This window comes from Ranitomeya variabilis, chromosome 2 (genome assembly GCF_051348905.1).
Source record: "Ranitomeya variabilis isolate aRanVar5 chromosome 2, aRanVar5.hap1, whole genome shotgun sequence".
Lineage (NCBI taxonomy): Eukaryota > Metazoa > Chordata > Amphibia > Anura > Dendrobatidae > Ranitomeya > Ranitomeya variabilis.
Genome location: NC_135233.1, coordinates 610,626,606 through 610,649,033, shown reverse-complemented (window position 1 = coordinate 610,649,033; position 22,428 = coordinate 610,626,606). Strand labels below are relative to the sequence as shown.

General features: G+C 41.3%; 1 protein-coding gene across 6 annotated transcripts in view; it reads right to left on the bottom strand.

Annotated features, from left to right (window-relative positions):
• ZNF536 (zinc finger protein 536) overlaps positions 1 to 22,428 on the bottom strand; it is a 706,926-nt gene that overhangs the window by 282,571 nt on the left and 401,927 nt on the right. For 5 of the 6 annotated variants that reach the window (XM_077288720.1, XM_077288721.1, XM_077288718.1 and 2 more), the window contains 2 exons: positions 20,589 to 20,741; positions 7,132 to 8,700 (listed from right to left, as the gene is read on the bottom strand). In XM_077288720.1, the coding sequence (XP_077144835.1) occupies positions 7,132 to 8,700; positions 20,589 to 20,741 (1,722 nt within the window). The remainder of the gene's footprint in view (positions 1 to 7,131; positions 8,701 to 20,588; positions 20,742 to 22,428) is intronic. The other variant, XM_077288722.1, reaches the window with a different exon arrangement.

Here is a 22,428-nt window from a genome sequence, read left to right as displayed (position 1 = left end):
CTTCTATCACTCCAAAAACTGCCACATAGATAAATATCCCAGATGGGACATCGCATTTTGCCCTTGACACGCTAAAATCTCCTGGAAGTCGACACAACACATTCTTTTTTCCCAAAGTGAAATCAGGATGAGTCTGTAAGATCCTCACCAAGAATTACGACCCAATATGACAAAGGAATGTAAGATGAATGCAAATATCTTCAAACTTCTATACAACTGAATCCGATAGTGGGTAAACTCAGGAAGAGGGAAAAAAAATAACTGCTACATTTGCAAGTGCAAAACAAAGACTCGGTGTCGTCTTTATAAATTGCGCCACTTGGGTGAGATAAAAGAGTGCGGTGCTTTACTCTGTGTTACGACCGCACTGCGCAGACAGCATCGGAACCTAAGGAGGATGATGAGGATGATGTTCCACTATCAGCATAGTGATAAGCTGTTCCTGACTATTCAGTCATCTCATTGTCTATTTCCTGGAGACAGTAAATACATAAATAATGACTGCTAATAAGCTGCTATTATTATCTCCTGCGGCAGAGAGAAATCTAACACTACGCTCCTACGGTGCGAAGTCTGCTACAATGTGACACACACCTGACAGCTGACCTCTAGTCCTGGAACCTGCCACCAAAAGGTTCTCTCTGATCTATGTATCTGTCTAGCCATCTGATTTTCTTTTCAAATATCCATTTATATATTTCTTTCTGTTTATCCGTCCGTCTATCGATCCATCCATTCCTCCATATATCCATCCGTTCATCTGTCCGTCCATCCATCCATTAATTCATCCGTCTATCCATTCATTCGTCCATATATCCGTCTGTCCATCCATCCATAAATTCATCCATTCACCCAACCGCCAAAGAGTAGAAGCAGCACTGGAAGGTTCTATGTGGGAAAAAGTGAGGTTTATTCACCAAGACACATGTCCCTGTTATCATAATGGGAGTGCTCCTTCTACAGTGTGTCTGTAAAGTCATGGTGCACTTTTGACCATTCACTGGAAAGCAACAAAAACCATAGAAATGTGAAATCTCCAAATAAAAGAAACACTCCCAGTTTCATACCTATTCAGAGCAGTTCGATGTGGGCTCCATTTGTTGCCCTACACACATCCAAACGATAGTGAAGTTCTTGCCACACATGGGTAAGGATGTCTGGTGTAACAGAGTGAATAATGTCTGTGATCTCTGTTTTAAGTGATTAATGTCGTTGATACATTCAATGTACACGTGTTGCTTCACATAACCCCAAAAGTAAAAGTCTAAGGGCATCAGATCCGGGGATCATGGTGGCCATGGCTCGACAGTACCCCTGCCTATCCACCGCCAGGGGAATGTTCTATCCAGAAACTCATGAACAATGATGGCGTAGTGTGGTGGGGCGCCATCCTGTTTTAAGATGACACCTTCTGGAAATTGTGGCACTGCATACAATTCCAACATGTCCAAAAAATGGGCCTATCGCGGCGTTTCTCCACCAAACTGCCGGTTACCTTCAACTGCTTATCCCTATTCCTATGTGTTGGTGCGTCGTTATAAACGCGCCGATATTCACATAGCACTTTGGTCACGGATTTGAATTTAGGGAGCCACAGAACACTCTGTGCCATCCACATCTCGACTGGCATGGAAAACCACACTGCTGGCATAAGCTTGTGGTTGCATGATGTCACATACCTGGCAGTGTATTAATCAGAGGTCAGTTTATCAGGGGTTAATTTGACTGGGGGCTCAGCAACAGCTTAAATGATTTTCTGTCGTTTGATTGGTTCTTGTTATCTCTTGTCATGAACAGGTCTGATTTGATTGGGCGAGAGAAAGGGCGCCAAAATGTAAACTATAAATAGAACCTGGGAAGGGTCAAAAGTGCACCATGACTTTACGGACACACTGTACTTTTGGGGGTTTGGAGGATACCAGCTGGTTTCCTTAGGAGTATTGCACCCAACACTATGCTGCTATTTTTCTTTATCTGTTTATCCATCCATCGATCTTGTCTTTCTGTCCATCTATCATTCTTTCTATTTGTCGAATCAGTGTAAAATAAACTGGGAAATGTTGCTTTCCATGGCCCAATATTGAGGTTTCTTGCACTCCATGGTGGCACCGTGTATGAAGTCATCTATGGCTTTGCTTGAGATCTATCGCTTCCTTCACCATCTATCTCGCACTTATCTGTTTCATATCTATTCTTACATATTTGTGTCAGATGGGCCACTGGAAGACACGACGGCCCAGGTGTGATTACAGCCTTATCCCCCCAGTCTAATGTATCTGTAATTCCCGTGCCCCTCTGGCTGTCTCCCACTGCTCCAGGTTTGATAAATGTCCCTTGCAACTGGTAAAACATGTCGGGTGGTAGCACGGAGCGCTTTCCATTTAAGAATCACTTTAGCAGGGGAACAAATGTTCCTTTGGAAAATGTTAATCATAGATTTGTTTTAATTATTTAGTGGCCTATTTCAGCATATCTAGGGCGAAACTCCAGCGGTGTCATTGAGATTCTGATCGAGGTGAGGTGTGTGTCTGTGTGATGGCCGTACCTGCACAAGCCTGAATGCTCACCTGTACACGCACATGGATGATCACACCATAGAGCTGCACGCTCACCTGTACACACATGGATGATCACACCATGGAGCTGCACGCTCACCTGTACACGCACATGGATGATCACACCATAGAGCTGCACGCTCACCTGTACACGCACATGGATGATCACACCATAGAGCTGCACGCTCACCTGTACACACATGGATGATCACACCATAGAGCTGCACGCTCACCTGTACACGCACATGGATGATCACACCATGGAGATACACGCTCCCCTGTACACACATGGATGATCACACCATAGAGCTGCACGCTCACCTGTACACGCACATGGATGATCACACCATGGAGCTACACGCTCACCTGTACACGCACATGGATGATCACACCATGGAGCTGCACGCTCACCTGTACACACATGGATGATCACACCATAGAGCTGCACGCTCACCTGTACACGCACATGGATGATCACACCATAGAGCTGCACGCTCACCTGTACACACATGGATGATCACACCATGGAGCTGCACGCTCACCTGTACACGCACATGGATGATCACACCATAGAGCTGCACGCTCACCTGTACACACATGGATGATCACACCATAGAGCTGCACGCTCACCTGTACACGCACATGGATGATCACACCATGGAGATACACGCTCCCCTGTACACACATGGATGATCACACCATAGAGCTGCACGCTCACCTGTACACACATGGATGATCACACCATGGAGCTGCACGCTCACCTGTACACGCACATGGATGATCACACCATAGAGCTGCACGCTCACCTGTACACACATGGATGATCACACCATAGAGCTGCACGCTCACCTGTACACGCACGTGGATGATCACACCATGGAGCTGCATGCTCCCCTGTACACACACATGGTTATCACACATGGAGCTACACGCTCACCTGTACACGCTCACCTGTACACGCACGTGGATGATCACACCATGGAGCTGCATGCTCCCCTGTACACACACATGGATGATCACACCATGGAGCTGCACGCTCCCCTGTACACACACATGGATGATCACACCATGGAGCTGCACGCTCCCCTGTACACACACATGGATGATCACACCATGGAGCTGCACGCTCCCCTGTACACACATGGATGATCACACCATGGAGCTGCACGCTCCCCTGTACACACACATGGATGATCACACATGGAGCTGCACGCTCACCAGTACCGGCACATTGATGATTACACCATGGAGCTGCACATTTCTTGTTAATACACTAATAAGATTTAACTTTTGGTGGACCTGTCAAATGAAAACTCAAGTATTTGCCCGTGTAAACATGCAAGTGACAAACGATCGATTGATAAAATGGCATAACACACAGGTCTTCAATCATCACTGTACTGCCAATGATACCTATGGTGACCAAGCGATTCTCTTATTGACCGTTCATTTAGTTGGGCCCTGGATTTCATCCTCATATTTTTTCCATCAATTTTGAGGTTTAGAGCTCATGTATATTGAAATACTACAGCTCCGCGCAAGTGTTGTATAGGGATGTAACAGGGCACCTATAGAAGTCTATAGGACCATAAAGTACCATCATAAGACTAAAATTCGTGGCATTCTCCATTGGACACAATATCTTGCTAGTATAAAACCCTTAAAAGGTACTGTTAACATTGTGCTGCAAGGAGGCACCTTACTAAGGGGCGCTTGCACCAATTGGGAGCCGTAAAGCTATAGGCATGTGAACTGGTCCCAGTCCCAAACAAACATGTTCTTCTTTTTCCATATCACAATTTTTATTAAAAAACAAAATGATATATCATACAATTCTGGGGCTTTTTTTACGCTCAAACTTGCTTTAGTTTCAGGAAATTAACATGCGCATTAGCAGCAATGACCCTTTCTTTTGTAGTGAGGCATCTAATGAGCGGGTGCAAATGTCATTGTGTCATTTCGCGACTTCTGTGCTGGCTGGGACTGGCCCACAGGGGAACTGGAGAATCCTCTGGTGGGCCGCTGGGAAGGAGTGCTAATAAGTAGTGCTGTTACATTTGATTCAAAATTTGCAGAAAAAAAGTTATAATGTAATCGTTCATTAAACAAGCTAGCTAAATTAATGTTACATAGAAGCAAAATAAAATTTGTGTTCTGGGGTCAGGTTATTTTTCTCTCACTGGAGGGCTTTTGCCAACCCAGTCTGACACTGTTCCTATCAGCTGTGTACACAGCTGTTTACTGTCATTGTAACCCTGACTCTGATGATAAGGAAACTGCTGAAAACTCTTCCCAAAAGAACAAGAAGTTTGAGACTGAGATAGCCCCAGTGGCCTGTACTAGAGACTGTATATTAACGATTAAGGTGTCGGTCACATCAAAGCCTGCGCTGTAAGCAACTAATCATCGGCGTATAGGTATTTGTTTTTCATTATGCAAGCAGTCCCTTCCTGTACAAGTGGCACATAGAGACAGAGTGCACCCTGTATAACCAACAAGCTAAAAAAAATAAATCTTCATTTCATATAGAATAAATGGTGAATGTAAAAACTGAGGCAAAAAAACGGAAAAAAAAACCTTCGAAAAAATATAATATATAATTCCGAGACAAAGGAACAAATACCATCTCTCTTCTAAACATTCTTATATCTCCTTTTATACTGCATGATCTGCCTCCCTCATACTAATGAGAAAAATATAATTTTATGACTATTTTTTTTTACGATGCAATCAGCATAATAATAGGATTTTTTTTTCTACAGAAAGGCAAAAATATTCTCCAGAAAATATAAATATGTAGGAAAAGTCAAATAATAATTGCAATGGAGTCATCAAAAAATAAAATGAAATTGATTTAAAAATATATATTCTTTTTATAGGTAACGTTGAGGTTTCGTCTTAATGGCGAGAATTTTTTTCTTAAATGAATATTAATGCCGCTGCTCGAAAACATCTGTTTCTATTGATAAATGAAGGCCATAAGGTCTGTACAGTATAGACTAATCTGCAATATAATAAAACGGTGCAGGATCCATTTATCAAGAATTTCACATGACCAGATTGCTGGTTCATCGATGTACCATTTGACAGATGTGTCTCTTACAGTCAATGTATTTAGAGTCAATACTTCAACGTAACAGCTGCTCGCATCAGTAAGTGATTTTACTGGTGTCAATAGTGGGAGTTTGGAGGGAATTAGCTGCTACAGATAATCTAGTTAGATGCTATCAGTATCTCTCTAGGCCATTAAGTGTCTCTCTCTACATTTTTTTTGTAGATGCTTCGAATCTGCAAGGATTTTTTTTTTCAAAATAAATCTCATGGTTTAGGACCTCACGAACACAGCTGCTGTATGGCTCCATCATTCTGCACCTACTGTCTACTGTGGACCCAAACTGTCCCTATCTGTGCATTCAACTTCACCATGGCTCCTTCCATCGGATGCGGCACCATAATCGGTCATTAATTTTGGTCTGCTATGGTCCTGAGCAGAAGCACCAGCTTTCCATGGCACGTGGTGTAAACAGGACCCCACTGGCCGCAAAAGGTTTTTTTTATGATTGAATATACCCTAAATTAAGGAATGGTATAAAATTAAGAATAAGCATCCCTCATTGCTCCAGTGACACCACAGTGGTTCCTATAGGGACCAGAATTGATTACGTCCAGGCTCGGACTGGCTCAAAGGAGAGCAGGAGAATCCTCCGGTGGACTTCCATGTAGGAATAGGATCTTGGTATAAAATTAAGAATAAGCATCCCTCATTGCTCGAATGACACCACTCTAGTGGTCCTTATAGGGACCAGAATTGATTATGTCCAGGCTCAGACTGGACCACAGGAGAAAAGGAGAATCCTCTGGCGGGTCCCCATGTTGGAATGGTCTCTCCACTCTACGTATATGAGAAGTAGTTGGCACAATACTTTTGTTTCACTATGTACGGAAAAGAGCATCATCTCATTCTTCATTTAACAAACTACCCAGTTTATTATTATATAGAAGTATAGACAAATTTGTGAATGAGGGTAATGTGATATTTGCATGTAGCTGAACAGTGGGCCACTGGTCCCATTGGTCACATGCCAACTATACATATGAGAGTACCTAGACCAGTGATTAATTGACTGTAGTGGTCAGGTGACATCATCACATGTGATACCTAAAAGAACTACAGATGGTTCAATCTACCTCATCCCTCTTACCATTCCCTAAATTAAATTAATTATGGTCTTAAAATGTTTCTTTAGACTATACCAAACGTAGGGACCATGAGTCCTTAAAGTTTACATTGGAGCACCTAAGAAGGTGGAGGTGTAGGTAGCATGCCATTCATGTGCACCCCTGTTTCAAAGCATGATAGGACTGGTGAACTCAATCTAACATTGTCACATAGGTAGCTGGTTTGTTTCTAAGGATAAAGTGAGAAAACCATACAGTGGTGAAGATATTAAAGATATATTGCAACTTATTGATAGGGCAATTTATGGATGTATATGACCTGGTTATCTGGAGTATTAAAAACAAACCTTGGGATCCCTATCCATCATCTACATCTTGCTCTTTTATGTCTACTTACCACATAGGTCAGGTCTCTTCATACATCCGCTGTTTGCTGTGTTGCTTCCAAGTCCATTAAAAGCTGCCATACCCTCGGAGCTGTAAGCTCGGAGAACAGAGAGCATATTAACTTGCTTATCCAAAGCATCAGGAGTTGGTGCTTGCTCAAGTTTTGCAGAGTTTTGTGGAACATCATGGGGTAATGGAAGATTTGGATGCCATTGCTTCTCCATCAGTTGTGATGTTGGCGACACCATATTTTCTGAAGATCTTAGAGGACTTGAATTTGACTCGGCTTCTTCCATATCATTTTCATCTTTGTTCGGTTCATCAGTTGTATTCATATTTTCGGGTTCTGTTTCAACTTCCTCGTCTTCGTTTTCATCTTCTTTGCACGTCTCCATATCTTCGGAGGAGGATTCATCGGAGAGATCATCAGTAACAAGTGTATTTACAGAATCGCAATGCAACACATGCGAGTCATCGTCAGGTGGAGCCTGAGAGTCAATGTCCATGTTTTGCATGTTGGTTCCTCCTGAACCTGGGTAGACACCAAACTGTTTATAGAATTCATTTGGGAAGTTACTAAACATTGCATCCATATGATTGGGCCACGAACTACCTTTATGATCTGGTAAGGCTTCCTTGGTGTTGCCTTGTAAAACTTTTTCAGAAGTTTGTAGTGGGCTCATTTTCGAGGTCATAATTTCCTTACTACCTTGGGCAGAAGAAGATGAGGCCATAACTTTACTCACTATGCCCAATGACTCCCTCAAATGATCTTTAGTGTGCCCTTGCCCTCCCATTGTACAGTCTTTACGTTTTGCTTTTCCGAGATGGTTGGCTTGGAGATGAAGGGCCATCAGTTCCATTGATGATGTTGTAAACGAACAAAACAAGCAGCCATGCCAAGCAATGTTATCTTGGACTGTGATTGATGAACCTGGAAGAGACTGGGCATCTGGCCTCACAGACAAGTCCAGAGGTTCATACTGAGATTTCTCCGTTTTCTTCTGAGGTGTTTTGTTTTCTGATTTATCCTCACCATTGTCGGATCTGGAGGCCTTTAGAGGAAGTGAGTCAAGCAAAGCCTTCTCCTTCATTTCTTTTTCTTTCTTAAGGGAATTTAAAACAAAACTGTCCATAAAAGCCTGCAATGACCCTTGAAAGTTCACACCATTGCTGGCAATATTAGGGTATGTTCTCGCAAATTCTGCAAGGCTAGGTGTTTTTGAAGACATCTCTTTTTTCAAAGCTTCTGAGAAAGACTCAGAATTAATACCGCTTGATTGGCCCTGACGGTCTCCAGAAGACATCAACCCTGCCTGCCAATGTTGGGACATCATTCCACTTCTGAAGTCTATTCCGGGAAAGCCTTTAAATGCACCTCGTAATATGTCTGGTCTCATAAAGAGGGAGCTCTTACTTGCTGTGTCATCCTTGTGGTCCTGGTTTGGGGGATGTCCATGGATAGGAAGTGGGCCAGAGCCATTTTGCCTTTCCCTGTGGTGGCGCTCAAGGTGGTACTTCAAAGATGCTGACTGGGTGCCAGCATAGTCACAGTGGGGACATTTGTAAGGCTTCTCACCTAAAGATAAGAAAAAAAATATAAAGGTTTAAAAGTTTGGTACAATCACAAGTTTTTGAGAAAGACAGACTTGAAACTAGTCTAAATGTATCTAAAATGACTATTTTTCTCCAAAAACAGCACCACGACGTTCAACTGGTTGTGTGTGGTATTGTAGCTCGACCTCATTCACTTCAATGAAGATGAGCTGCAATACCCGACTTAACCAATGGACAGGTGTGGCGCTCTTTTTTGGAATAACTTTTGTTTTGTTTTTTAACCTGGACCACCCCTTTACATTTTGCTTCTTTTACCTAATAATTGACCAGCCGTCAGAGGAACATTTTATTTTTCCAAAAGGGTCTTTATAACCTCAAAAGGTGGTCAAATTAACCCTTAGATATTATTTAATTCATCAGCTCATAAGATATTTCATTTTCAGTATCTCTACTTTGCTTTGTTTAAATATTGCACTTTTTTATTATTTCATATTTTTTACAATGAACATTCTATAAAATGTACAATTTAATTTTCACTTTAGCAATAGTTTATTTTGGATGGATTGTTTAATTCAGAAAAATAAATATGTATTCCAGTTATCCCCCCCCCCCCCCCCGCATTAAAATAAATGATAAAATCCCACGTCGTCTCTTTTGTTACCAAATAGGAAAGTTTAATATTCTAGACCTGTGGATCAAATGTAGGTGAAATAAATGTTAATGAGATGATCGACTCAGACTTTCTATATCCGTAATTGTTGTGAAATTTGTTTAATTTATACACATGGAAACCATTTTTAAAACCTAAAAATTTTATGGCACTGTTACGCAAGGCTGAAATGAATGATTTAAGTCGTGCTCTGCAGTAAATCATGGATATAATTAGCAAATGGCATACTGCACGAGTAATTTATCATTATTTAGAGGGCAGCATTCCAGAAGAATTCTGAGATCTGCAGACCCTCTGCATTGTTACTAAATACGGATCTATAAACACAGATTCTCTGAAATATTAAGGCCATTACCACTGCGGCGCAAAAGAACATATAGGTGAGATTACACCACGCCAATAAAAATTATATAAAATCCTCGCTAATGAAGAAATGCAACATATATTACCATCCTCTCTGTTACATTGTAATTATCTGCAGAGGCTTTGCAGTCATTTCCATATGTACTGCTGGTTTTTCTGTAACGTGCCTGCAATATATATGTGATTATTGAGGGGTGAGGTGGGCACACACTTAGATTCTTATGTAAAAGTATAACATAGCATGAAAAACAGTTTCTATTTTGTTTTTGATGATCAAAACAATCCTCGCATTTTAAGCATTTGCATTAATTCGTAGCTGTAGTCACGAACACATGTACACATTTTTGATATTACTAATAATAATAATTGAATGAAGAAAAAACATTAAAGTGAAAGGGAACCTGTATTACCGTGAAAATAAGCCCTAGCATGATTTTATTGGATTTTTGGAGTATGTTTGTAATATACGTCCTACTCCAAAAATATGTCCTAGTTACAGTCAGGACCGGCGTTAGAGGGTAGATATTGACTTATTGCCCAGGGCTTCCACTCTCTTAGTGGCTCCCAGCAGTTTTATTCGGAGTTTAAGACTACTTAAGGAGCTTTGGTGACATCATTGTCATGTTACCATGATGTCACCAAAGATCCTTTTAAATGCTGGAGTCTAGAGAAACTGAAGAGGAGACAAGCTGGTATGCATTGTATGTGCAATGTGTGTATTCGTGCGTATGTATGTGCAGTGTGTGCATTCATGCGTATGTATGGGCAGTGTGTGTGTATTCATGCGTATGTATGTGCAATGTGTGTATTCATGCGTATGTATGTGCAATGTGTGTATTCATGCGTATGTATGTGCAGTGTGTGCATTCATGCGTATGTATGGGCAGTGTGTGTGTATTCATGCGTATGTATGTGCAGTGTGTGCATTCATGCGTATGTATGTGCAGTGTGTGTATTCATGTATATGTATGTGTAGTGTGTTTATATACATGCGTATGTGTGTATTCATGTGTATGAATGTGCAGTGTGTTTATATACATGCGTATGTATGTGCAGTGTGTATTCATGCACATGTATGTGCAGTGTGTGTGTATTCATGAGTATGTATGTGCAGTGTGTGTGTATTGATGTATATGTATGTGCAGTGTATTTATATACATACGTATGTATGTGCAGTGTGTTTATATACATGTGTATGTGTAGCGCCCCCACTGCCGCAGGGCCGAGGGGCACCCGGTACCGGGCCCCTGAGTCTCTGCTCTGGGGTTGTCACGGCGGCTAGGCCCCGGTCCGTGACCCTGCCGAGGGGCGCGCAGTGAATGTCAGATATGGTGGTGGTAGTGGTGCAGTGCAGTAAATAACGAGGACACCAGGTTGCAGTCTCTTTACCTCTTTACTGAAGATCTCTGAGTCCTCAGTCCGGAATACGGTTCACCAGGCTGTGCAAGTCCGGCCGGTCCAATGGCACCTCCAGAGTTCTCTTCACAGGTGGAAATCTGTGCCTTCCCTCTAGCGCTATGTGTTGCGGTCCTTCCCTGCGGTGCTTACGGAAAGTCCCCACAACTGTTGTGTCTGTTTCTTAAGTTCCCTCACAACTCGATTAGATGATGTTCTGCTAATCCTCCGTCCCTCCCTGATGTTACAGTTGGGACGGCACCCGTTTGACGGGTAGGCTCGGAGCTCTTCCGGGACCCTAGAGTCGCCCCTCTCCACAAGTTGCCCCCCAAGACTGCATAGGTGATTTAAGTGAGACAGCCCGCCTTAGACTGACTGTCCTGCCGCTGTTTAGAGTATTGCTTGAAGCTGAATATTATAATACTCCCTCGGCGTTCCGGCCACCGGTTGTGCGCCTCAGTAGGATGTTGCCTCGGTCTTACAGCACGACTCCTACTGGTATTCTCCTTATTGCTTGATCTCGTTTCTCACTCAGCACAATCTATCTCGCTTCTGATCCTTCCTTGGGCACCGCCGCTATACTGAGCAGGCACGGTCCCGTTATGTTCGCTCTAGTTGCCAAGCCTCTGTCAGGATCCCACCCCTGACAGAGACCCTACTGTATCTTCCCCCACAACACCCTCTGCCACAAGGTGTTGCCTGGTTCCAACCCAGTCAGCTTTCTGATCTAACTTCCTGCCTGACCCCCAGTTTACCCACAATGGTGGGGAGTGGCCTAGTGAATAGAACCCTTAGCTCCCCCTGGTGGCCCGACTGTGAAATGTATTGGTGTCTGTGATACCTGATCAGATGAACTCCTTCAGTGCCATCAGACGTACCACAGCTCCCCTTAGTGGCGGAGCCACAGTACTGCAACGACCAGGACTCTGGGGCGCTGCATATGTATGTGCAGTGTGTTTATATACGTGTTTGTATGTGCAGTGTGTTTATATACATGCGTATGTATGTGCAGTGTGTTTATATACATGCGTATGTATGTGCAGTGTGTATTCATGCATATGTATGTGCAGTGTGTGTGTATTCATAAGTATGTATGTGCAGTGTGTGTGTATTGATGTATATGTATGTGCAGTGTATTTATATACATACGTATGTATGTGCAGTGTGTTTATATACATGTGTATGTATGTGCAGTGTGTTTATATACATATGTATGTATGTGCAGTGTGTTTATATACATGCGTATGTATGTGCAGTGTGTTTATATACATGTGTATGTATGTGCAGTGTGTTTGTGTGATTATATTTGAATAAATATAGATTTTTTTGTTCAAGACTAAATGTGGATTGTTGTTCATAGAAAAAAAGACATCTCCTGAAAATAAACCCTAACCAATTCTTTCAGGGCAAAAAAAAAATAATAATATAAGACTATGTCAAATTTTCAGGGAAACACAGTCATGGTTTGGCTGTATAGGCGCTTGTCTCCCAATAAAAATTCTATCTTTTTTGTACAGATCAGATGTGCTAGTTATGAGAAATATTGTATAGAAACCATATGCAAATTAGGCGGGAAGTGCACTGTGGGCGTGTCAATGTGCTTGGACTGCTTCTTCTTGACACCCCCCCAGTGAATTTCCAGCTTTATATGCGTATGGTTTCTACACTACATTTCTCATGAACACGGCACATTGGATCCATACAAAAAAGGTTTTATTTTTATTAGAACTAAACCACTGCTGCCACGCAAAAAATGTGCTGACAAGTTCCTTTTTATGGACGAATCTCACAGAAATTGTACAGCACTAACTTGAAATTCCCTGCACGGTGGTTAGTCAAAAATACCATAAGTTCCACCAGTATGTTGCATTTAGCACCCGTGTACGTAATAATATGAATTCACGTCATCTGTATATTTCCCAGATCTTATATTTAGGCAGATGCCAATCGCTTTCACACCAATCAGTTAAAGTGGTCTGGGATTAAGGCCTAAACGTGTATTTTTAGAATCTGTTATCTGCCGGAATTAGCTACAAATTAAAAATGGGAAAACCAGTCGTCTATTGTAAAGCACCAACCTTTTCAGGATATTATTTCTACTCTGCAAAGACGGATCACAACTAGTGATGAGCAAACGTGCGTTATCTGACCATGCTCATATGCTAACCATGTGTCTACGGCGTCCTCGAAAAATCTGTTCGAGTCCCCACGCCTGCATGTCTCAGCACTGTTCAACAGCCGCAACACATGCAGGGATCGCCTAACAAAGAGGCAAACCCTGCATGTGTTGTGGCTGTTCGAGCACGCCAAAGACACTTAGCACAGGACCATCCTTGGATAAGACCTTGCCCGAGCACGTTCGCTCATCACTAATCCCAACCCAAAATGTTACTTACATTAAGCATCCCTCTCATCTTTCCTAGTGCATTCTACTAAGGAAAGTAGCTAGCGCTCTACACTTTACTATATAGCACTTGGATCAGTTTTTACTCTTATAATTGCTTCCCCCAATCTAATGGGGGAGGAATTAAAAAATATCCAACTAGCGAGTGACTGTCCCCCCCGCGGCTTCCCGTTTGGCTGCTATGTCTGAGTGGAGAGGATGTACAAACTCTGCGGAGTGATGTGATGTCACCAGTTAGGCTCAGATGCTCCATTCACGTAGTCTCAGTTGGGGGGCAGCCGCCACTCCATCAGCACGTCTGATGCCAGGATTACACTAGCGGCTTTTAAAAAAGGTGGAGTATAGATATTTAGTCCTTTTTGACAGTCGCCTTAGGACAAGGATTACATGGGTATTCCTTCCCTTTTTGGATAAAATTTGCATTAGACTATAGACTCCAGCTTAGTTCCATTCTGGAGTGTGGGGTAATCGGACATCCACCTCATCCTCGTAGATGAAGATGATATCACAATGTACTGGCTGGGCTGCAGTAAATGAGAAGCCTTTTGTGTTCCAAAACGGTTCTTTATTGTGCCAACGCGTTTCGCCGCTTAACCGGCATTCTTGCCAATGAGATTCAGCAACGGTCCTGATGAAAACAGTGTATGAAGTGTAAACGGCACCATTGCTTTCACTGGGTTGTGGCTTTTCTTGAGCACCACCTTCACTTCACTAAGAGATGAGTTCCAGAACCCGAGAACATCCACCACACAGCAAAAGGAGCTGGGCTGTTTTGCACTATACACTGTTTACCTCTGGTCATTGCTGGAGCGGAAATCAGCTGGGTAGTCGGACCCCCACCAATATGATATTGATGACCTGTTCTAAAAAATAGTTGAAGAGCCTCATTAAGGATGAAATTATTTAAAAACTTGACTAAAAACTAGAAAAAGATCTAAATCGCAATTGGAAACTTTTAGATTGAGACATTAAAATAATGGAGGAGAATTACGGAATAGTGATGATGAGCGAATATACTCGTTACTTGAGATTTCTCGAGCATGCTCGGGTGTCCTCCTGAGTATTTTTTAGTGCCCGGATATTTAGTTTTTCCTGCCGCAGCTGAATGATTTACATCTGATAGCCAGCATAAGTACATGTGGGGGTTGCCTGGTTGCTAGGGAATCCCCACATGTACTTATGTTGGCTAACAGATGTAAATCATTCAGCTACGGCAAGAAAAACTAAATCTTCGAGCACTAAAAAATACTCGGAGGACCCCCGAGCATCACTATTAAGGAACTCTAACAACTCAAAATAAAGATTTTGCAAATATGAAAATAACACAACAAATCCTTTATAAAAGGTAAAAAAAAATGTAAAAATAAGTAAAAATGACTTTTTACTGTCAAAAAAGTCTTTACAATTGCAAATTCCCTTTTTATTCATTACCACTTAGTACACATTTTGCTTTTATTTTATTTGTATAATATTTATATCATATTGAATTTACAGAAAAAAAAATCTAAAATTTTCAAAACTCTTCTAATATTTAACCCCCTAAAGACTCCTCTGAATTCAATGTGTCTGATGTTTCTAGGGCCGGATAAGATCAATATCAAAAGTAGTGGACGAAATTATCGAAAACAACAAAAAGCTCTAAACCAACAGTGAGAATTCTTAGACTGAGGGCATTAAAATAATGGAGGAGACTGGAAGTTTAGAGATACCCGTAAAATCCTCCCCCCAAAAATTAAAAATCCATTATAAAAGCTAAAAAAAAGTTTTTAAAGATAGGATAGGATTAGTGACGTGACGAGTGAACATGCTCAGATAAGGTGTTATCCAAGCATGTTCGTGTGCTAACCGAGTGTCTTTGGCATGCTCAAAAAATATGTTCGAGTCCCCACGCCTGAACGTCTCACGGTTGTTCTACAGCCGCAACACATGCAGGGATTTCCTAACAAACAGACAATCCCTGCATGTATTTTGGCTGTCGTGAGACATACAGCCGCGAGGACTCAAACATTTTTCGCGCACGCTGAAGACACTCAGTTACCACCCGAGCATGCGCAGATAACACCTTATCCAGGCACATTCGCTCATCACTAGTTAGGATGCCTTTTTACTATCTTTTTAAGAAGCAAATTTTGTGGTGTTTTTCCATGCTGCTGAAGATTGAAGACAATCCGGTACCAAGAGATATTAGAATGCGTTTTTTTATTTGACGCTTTTCGAATTCTTCTTCAGGAAGTAAAGTAACCACATAAGGACACATTGACATAAACATAGATTCTCTGTCTCAGTATGTTCTTATGTTGTTACTTCCTGAAGAAGTCTGATAAACTTCGAAACGCGTCAAATAAAAACCTCATTATAATATCGCTTCGTAACCAGATTGTCTTCAATCTTCAGCAGCACGTAAAAACCCTACAAATTTTCTTTCTTAAATCTACTATTGGTCTGGTGACCCGTAGATCTGCAGCAGCTGATTACCTGTTTTCAAAGCATTTTTTTACTATTTTAAAGGGACTGTCACATGAATATGGCGGGCCTTGTTTACGGTCCGATGGGCGGTGTTTTCTGGTCTTTCATTCACCCCTTCCTTTTTCGCTGGCCGCAATATTGTCTTGAATTTGATTAGGTTTCCTCCGTAGAACATGCGTGCGCAAGGCAATCTTGCCTTGCACACGCGCAGTATGCTTTTCAAAGCCGAAAAACATTAGTGCTAATGCGCCGGCGCACTGTGTCTCGGAAGTATTTAGCTGTGTTCCAGGACATAGTGTGCCGGCGCATGCGCACAAATACTTTTCGGCTTTGCCTGCAGTTGGGCAAAGCATACTGCGAGTGCGCAAGGCAAGATTGCCTTGCGCACGCATGTTCTACGGAGGAAACCTAATCAAATTCAAGACAATATTGCGGCCAGCAGGAAAGGAAGGGGTGAATGAAAGACCAGAAAACACCCCCCATCGGACCGTAAACAAGGCCCGCCAAATTCATCCTTGATTCCGAGCTTTCATTCACCCCCCACATCCGATCACTGGCTCGCTCTTCTTATCTGCATCTCAAAAACATTTCTAGAATTCGCCCTTTTCTTACTTTCGACTCTGCAAAAACTCTTACTGTCTCACTTATTCATTCTCGTCTGGACTATTGTAACTCTCTACTAATTGGCCTACCTTTTACCAGACTCTCCCCGCTCCAATCTGTCCTGAATGCTGCTGCCAGGATCATATTCCTCGCCAACCGTTACACCGATGCCTCTACCTTGTGCCAGTCATTACACTGGCTACCCATCCAATCCAGAATCCAGTACAAAACTACTACCCTCATCCACAAAGCACTCCATGGCTCAGCACCACCCTACATCTCCTCTCTGGTCTCAGTCTACCACCCTACCCGTGCCCTCCGCTCCGCTAATGACCTCAGGTTAGCATCCTCAATAATCAGAACCTCCCACTCCCGTCTCCAAGACTTTACACGTGCTGCGCCGATTCTTTGGAATGCACTACCTAGGTTAATACGATTAATCCCCAATCCCCACAGTTTTAAGCGTGCCCTAAAAACGCATTTGTTCAGACTGGCCTACTGCCTCAACGCATTAACCTAACTATCCCTGTGGCCTATTAAAAATAGAAAAAAAACAAAACACATAATCAGGTTCCTCTCATCATGTTCTCATACACTTTATGCAGTTAATAGCCCTCTGTGTCTGTACTGCTGCATACTTAGGCAGTTAACTGGTTCATGCAGCTTTACATGAACACCTGAGCCTTACACTATGGCTGGTCCAAATAACTAAAGCAATTGTCACCATCCACCTCTCGTGTCTCCCCTTTTCCTCATAGTTTGTAAGCTTGCAAGCAGGGCCCTCATTCCTCCTGGTATCTGTTTTGAACTGTGATTTCTGTTATGCTGTAATGTCTATTGTCTGTACAAGTCCCCTCTATAAGTTGTAAAGCGCTGCGGAATATGTTGGCGCTATATAAATAAAAATTATTATTATATTATTATTCAGGTGACAGAGTCCCTTTAATATAAATCAAGTGTGTTGGATAAGACCCTATTTACGATTTTTTGCTCTCCAATTTCTTTTTTACTGTCTAAAAAGTCTATACAATCGCAGCTTTTCTTTTATTGGTCTTTGCTTTGTACACATTTTTCTTTTCTTTTATTTGTATTATTTTATATTATACTGAATTTATAGAATGAAAAATAAAAAAAAATCCTAAACCCCCTTCAAGACTCTGCTAATGAATGACGTTTACCCTCCCCCCAAAAAAAGATTCCTTGGTATTAAATGTGTCTGAAGTTTTTAGGGATTTATGAGTTATTTTCAGCCTCACTTGTATTATTTATTTAGACTTTTCTTTACATAAGCGGGGTCGGACGAGATCGATGACCGACGCGGATGAACTGAAGTTTTGGAACATTAATATAAATTGTATACTAATTTCCCCCAAAACTCTACATATATACGTTGTAAACCTGGAGATCTTTAAGGCAGCTGCTTATTGCTAAACAGTGCCTTGTCCAGAAGGGGACAATCTGTGCCTCTAATTGCTGTCACTGAAGCCGAGATTCATTATGTGACTTTCCCATTAAAATGTGAGCATTAATTTGTATAATGAAATATCACCCGCTGCAGTGTTCATTAGCCATGCCCTACTGTATACTGAACATTGTTAGCTACCTAGAAACTGTAGTTAATTTTGCTAATGGATATTTCTCTACTTAGTGTTTGCTATGAAATTTATACTGTAACATTACCTCTTAAACTTTTAAAGAAATTTAAATTCAATCAATTATTCCCAACAAAAGTTTTGGGATGTCATTAAGCCAGAAATCGCTAGTTCGCTACCACTGCAGTGTTACAACAAAAAACAAGAGAAATTAACAAAAAAACTAACAGAAAAGCAAAAAACAAACTATTTAGCAAAAAGGAGATGAATAAAAACCGAGTTTGATTCTAACTCCCAACTAAGAATAAAGATAGTTTAATGGAAAGTCAAAAGCAAGATGTTTCACTTTTTTCTAATTTGCGGTGTTTTGGATAATTAATTTTTACAAATCGTTAAGTTTAGTTATAATATTTTTAAATAGTGAAGCTGAAATATATGATAGGAAATAGAGAAAGGTCAACCAATGACAAGGTCCAAACTGGTCAACCCTTTCTTCACAAGTTGATCAGCTGCTCAAATCAGGAAAAGCTCGAATGAGAAGGTTATTCCAGTCTCCAAATATTCTCCTCTATCCAATGTATATGGAATAACTGGTGGTACTGATGAAGATAGTCACTCCTGCAGGCAAAGAATTGGATGACTAGCTACACCACTCAACTCCTCTTGATCTGGCCATGCTGCCAGGAGAAACCGGGAGCATAGGTTCTCTGTGTCCGCACCCTTTGCTAGACTCGATAACCTCTTGAACTGGCAACTAGAGATGAGTGAATTTGTTCGGAAACGATCGCCGAATCAGAATTTGCCATATTCGTGCCGAATTTATGTTTGACAATCGTTTCCAAACATATTCACCCATCTCTACTCCCATTGACTCCAATGGTGTTTGGCTGGGTAATATTGTATTTGCAATATTCGCCGACGATCATAAACTGAACCGAATATTAAAAAATGAGCTCAATTCTACTGGTAACCACAGAAGAAGCTTTACTCTAAAGGCTCTCTGCTCTGGCTCATGGAGTAGGGTCATATGCCCTAAGAGGGTATATGGACAGGGGTTGTCGAGAAAGGACAACTCTCTTACTACAATGCTTTAACAACCCAAGATCTGAAGTTTGCACATTTGTAGAGTTTAAGTGATAAGGAACCTATGAATGAACTTTCCTTGAAGATGCAATATATGTGAAAATGTTTCCTTAGATGCAAGCACATTTCCAAGTTCTTAAACTTCTTTTTTGAGTTTACAATGGGGGATCTACTTTTCTAGAGCTGCCTAGATTACACTGGAACATAGACAAGATGCCACCCTTGAAGGCTCTCGCATCTATGGCAATTCATTTGTAGATTTAATTGAAATCTATGGAGCTAGATACTTTAGAATCAACAGTAGACCTGACCTAGAACCTTCTAAAATCTATAGTACTACACCCTTATAAGTTTGATCACACAATATATGGAAATCAATGTTTAACAACATCACATAGTCACAGTCTTGGAGTCAGCCAGTAGCTTCTGGGGTAACAGCACAAGGGTTACAAAAATAGGCTGATGTGTTGGCGACCATTGGTTAAACATCTGTCCATTATTGGCTATGGTCATCTTTAGGAAGGTGAACATCACATCCCCAGGTGCTACTGATCACTTTTGTTTTTTTGTAAGTAATCAATGGCTTTCCCCAACTTAAGTCCCAGCCTAATTATTGTATCAGACATCGTAGTTAGGTCATGTATAGATGGATTTAATATGGAGAGACTTTGTGACCCCCCCCAATCGCATGGATGAAGGTTTATGATCTGGACAGCACACGCTTGGTATACCCGGGACACTGAGATTAGTTTTACACTAAAGGCTACTTAATCTGAGTCCTTCATGTTGAGGGAATTTTTTCAGTAACTTGAGAAGTATCTTATAGGAAAGAAAACATCTCAATTCTATGGCCAGTTATTCATGAAATTATGAGTTTGACTTTAAGTAGCTATTTTGCTAAGCTAGCCCATTGCGTTCAGCCAAAAAAGCCCAAATTGTCAAATGTATCATCTGAACTATGAATACCAATCCATCTAGTAGCTTTGATGACATGGGTAGCTCTTCTCCCTAAGGATGACGTTCATGGCTCAGGGTCAAAATGAAAGGCAAGTGTCTCTCCACCTTCAATGTTGGTGAGACACTTACCTAATTCCACCTGTCAACCATAATTAATGAAATTCTGAGTTGGGGCACTATGACCATGTATCTCAGCAGTAGCCAGCTGAAAACTTCTTTAGTATGGAGGTGGTCTACATCAGGAGGACTCTCTTGTGCGGCAAAGACCTTCCATGGCACAATGACTGGTGGAAACCCTGCTTCTAGTATGGACATGAGACCTCATAAAAACCAGATTCAAGGTAATGCTACGTTCTCGTCCCAGGTTCAGGTCTTACCTGTATGTATCCTCAAATGCACCTTTAGGTGATGTGAAGTCCTAAAGGTTTTCCCACAGTAAGGACAGTCCTTCATAGCTGAGCCAAGGTTTCTGTCCCTCATCATAGCTTGTTGTTGTGCTCCTGTACATCTTCCAGTGTCGTCCCCCATATCTGTAACACAGAGACGATCACTTCTAACATCACTTCAGCCAGACGCTGGTTAATTATAGCAGGGACGGTATCAGTACTCTGCCTGTCTGTTTCATTTGTTCTGTCAATTCTTGTGATTGTGATTCTTGGGGATAATTTCATCTTTTTAATCATTATTTTAAGCAGCATATGGTATCTTAATAGTGAACGGAGTTATAGAAGAAAAGAACCAGCTGTGGAGGCAGATGCCGGGCTTTTTTTTTTTTTTCGAGGCACCAAAAACCCAAAAGTTTGAAATTAGAAGAACTCCGACATAATCATGTACATTATTTTTACCTTACATGATTGTGATCAATTACTCCCTTGGATCTAATCAACGTGAGGGGAGGGCCTAGATGCGAAAATCTAAATATGTGCATCTATACTTAAACTCGATCACCCCCTAATGTTACTGTGATATTTATTTGCCCAATTTGGAAAATCTTAGAATTAAAATAGAACTCATCAGAGACACGAGCTCTACTTCATAAGCGCTTCTAAAAGTTTGGAAAGTATTTCTTTTCCACAATTATAATTTTATATTTCCTATTGTATATATATATATATATATATATATATATATATATATATATATATATATATATATATATATATATATATGTATATATATATATATATATATGTTTTCTCCTGTAAATAAGTTCTTTTAGATTCCTGAAACCTGGTGCTAGGAGTTCCTCAATGGTAACCTGCCCTCTTTACATGTATGTGCCAAATACTAGCCGTTTTAGAGAATAAACCAAGTTTTAGAGCGACCAATCACATTCATCAGCTATGAAGACAATGCTGAGGTTCAGTCTCTGACGATTTCTAAGGAATTGTGATCCCTTTTATTATCTGTACTTGATAATATCTGCTAAAAAAAATCCAAAACATTTTATGTGACCATAGTGGCTTGGAACCAGGGATGTGCGGTCCCGTTGATGTTCGGATTCGTCGCGTTCGACCAAACTTTAGTCCAAAGTTCAGTTCAGGTACCAGAACACGAGCCCTATAAAAATCAATGGGGACCCAAACTTTGGAGAATGAAAATATTTCTCTCTCACTCCCGAACTATAAAAAGGACTTCCATGAGAAGTTCAGCACCGGACACTAGCTGTCCTGTACGAACCCCAAAGTTTACAGTTTGGGCTCGGTCATCTCTACTTGGGATTTTTGCAAAACTGTTATTTTTTCCTGAAAAGTATTCATGTTTGGAGTCGCAGATTAAATTAATTCCAGGGGACATAATAAACAGGTGTGGGGAGCCATAACAAAACTTGCAACTCTAACTCCAATTTTATTTGAAAAGGACATAGTTATTGCCCTTTATTTAAGGTCTTTTCCTTCCCATCTAGGACTTTCAGTGCTCTGTATTTCCTTATATACCCCTCCAAACTATCTACTTCCCATGAAACTCCATCTCTTAGCTGAGACTCTTCTTCTGCTGGGGGCCATACCCATTGCGATGCCTACCACCCGGGGTAGCTTTGGTGGTTGTTTCAATTACCTCATCAAGATGAACAGCTATGGACAGTTTTTCTTGTGGTGGCCATCCGTGCAAGAAATCACAGGCTGCTGAGCGTACAATTGACAGAAGAGTGCTGATGCATGAATCCCTTTACAGGCCAAAAGGACACTTTTGACCATCGATGGGTGAAAGTAGCCC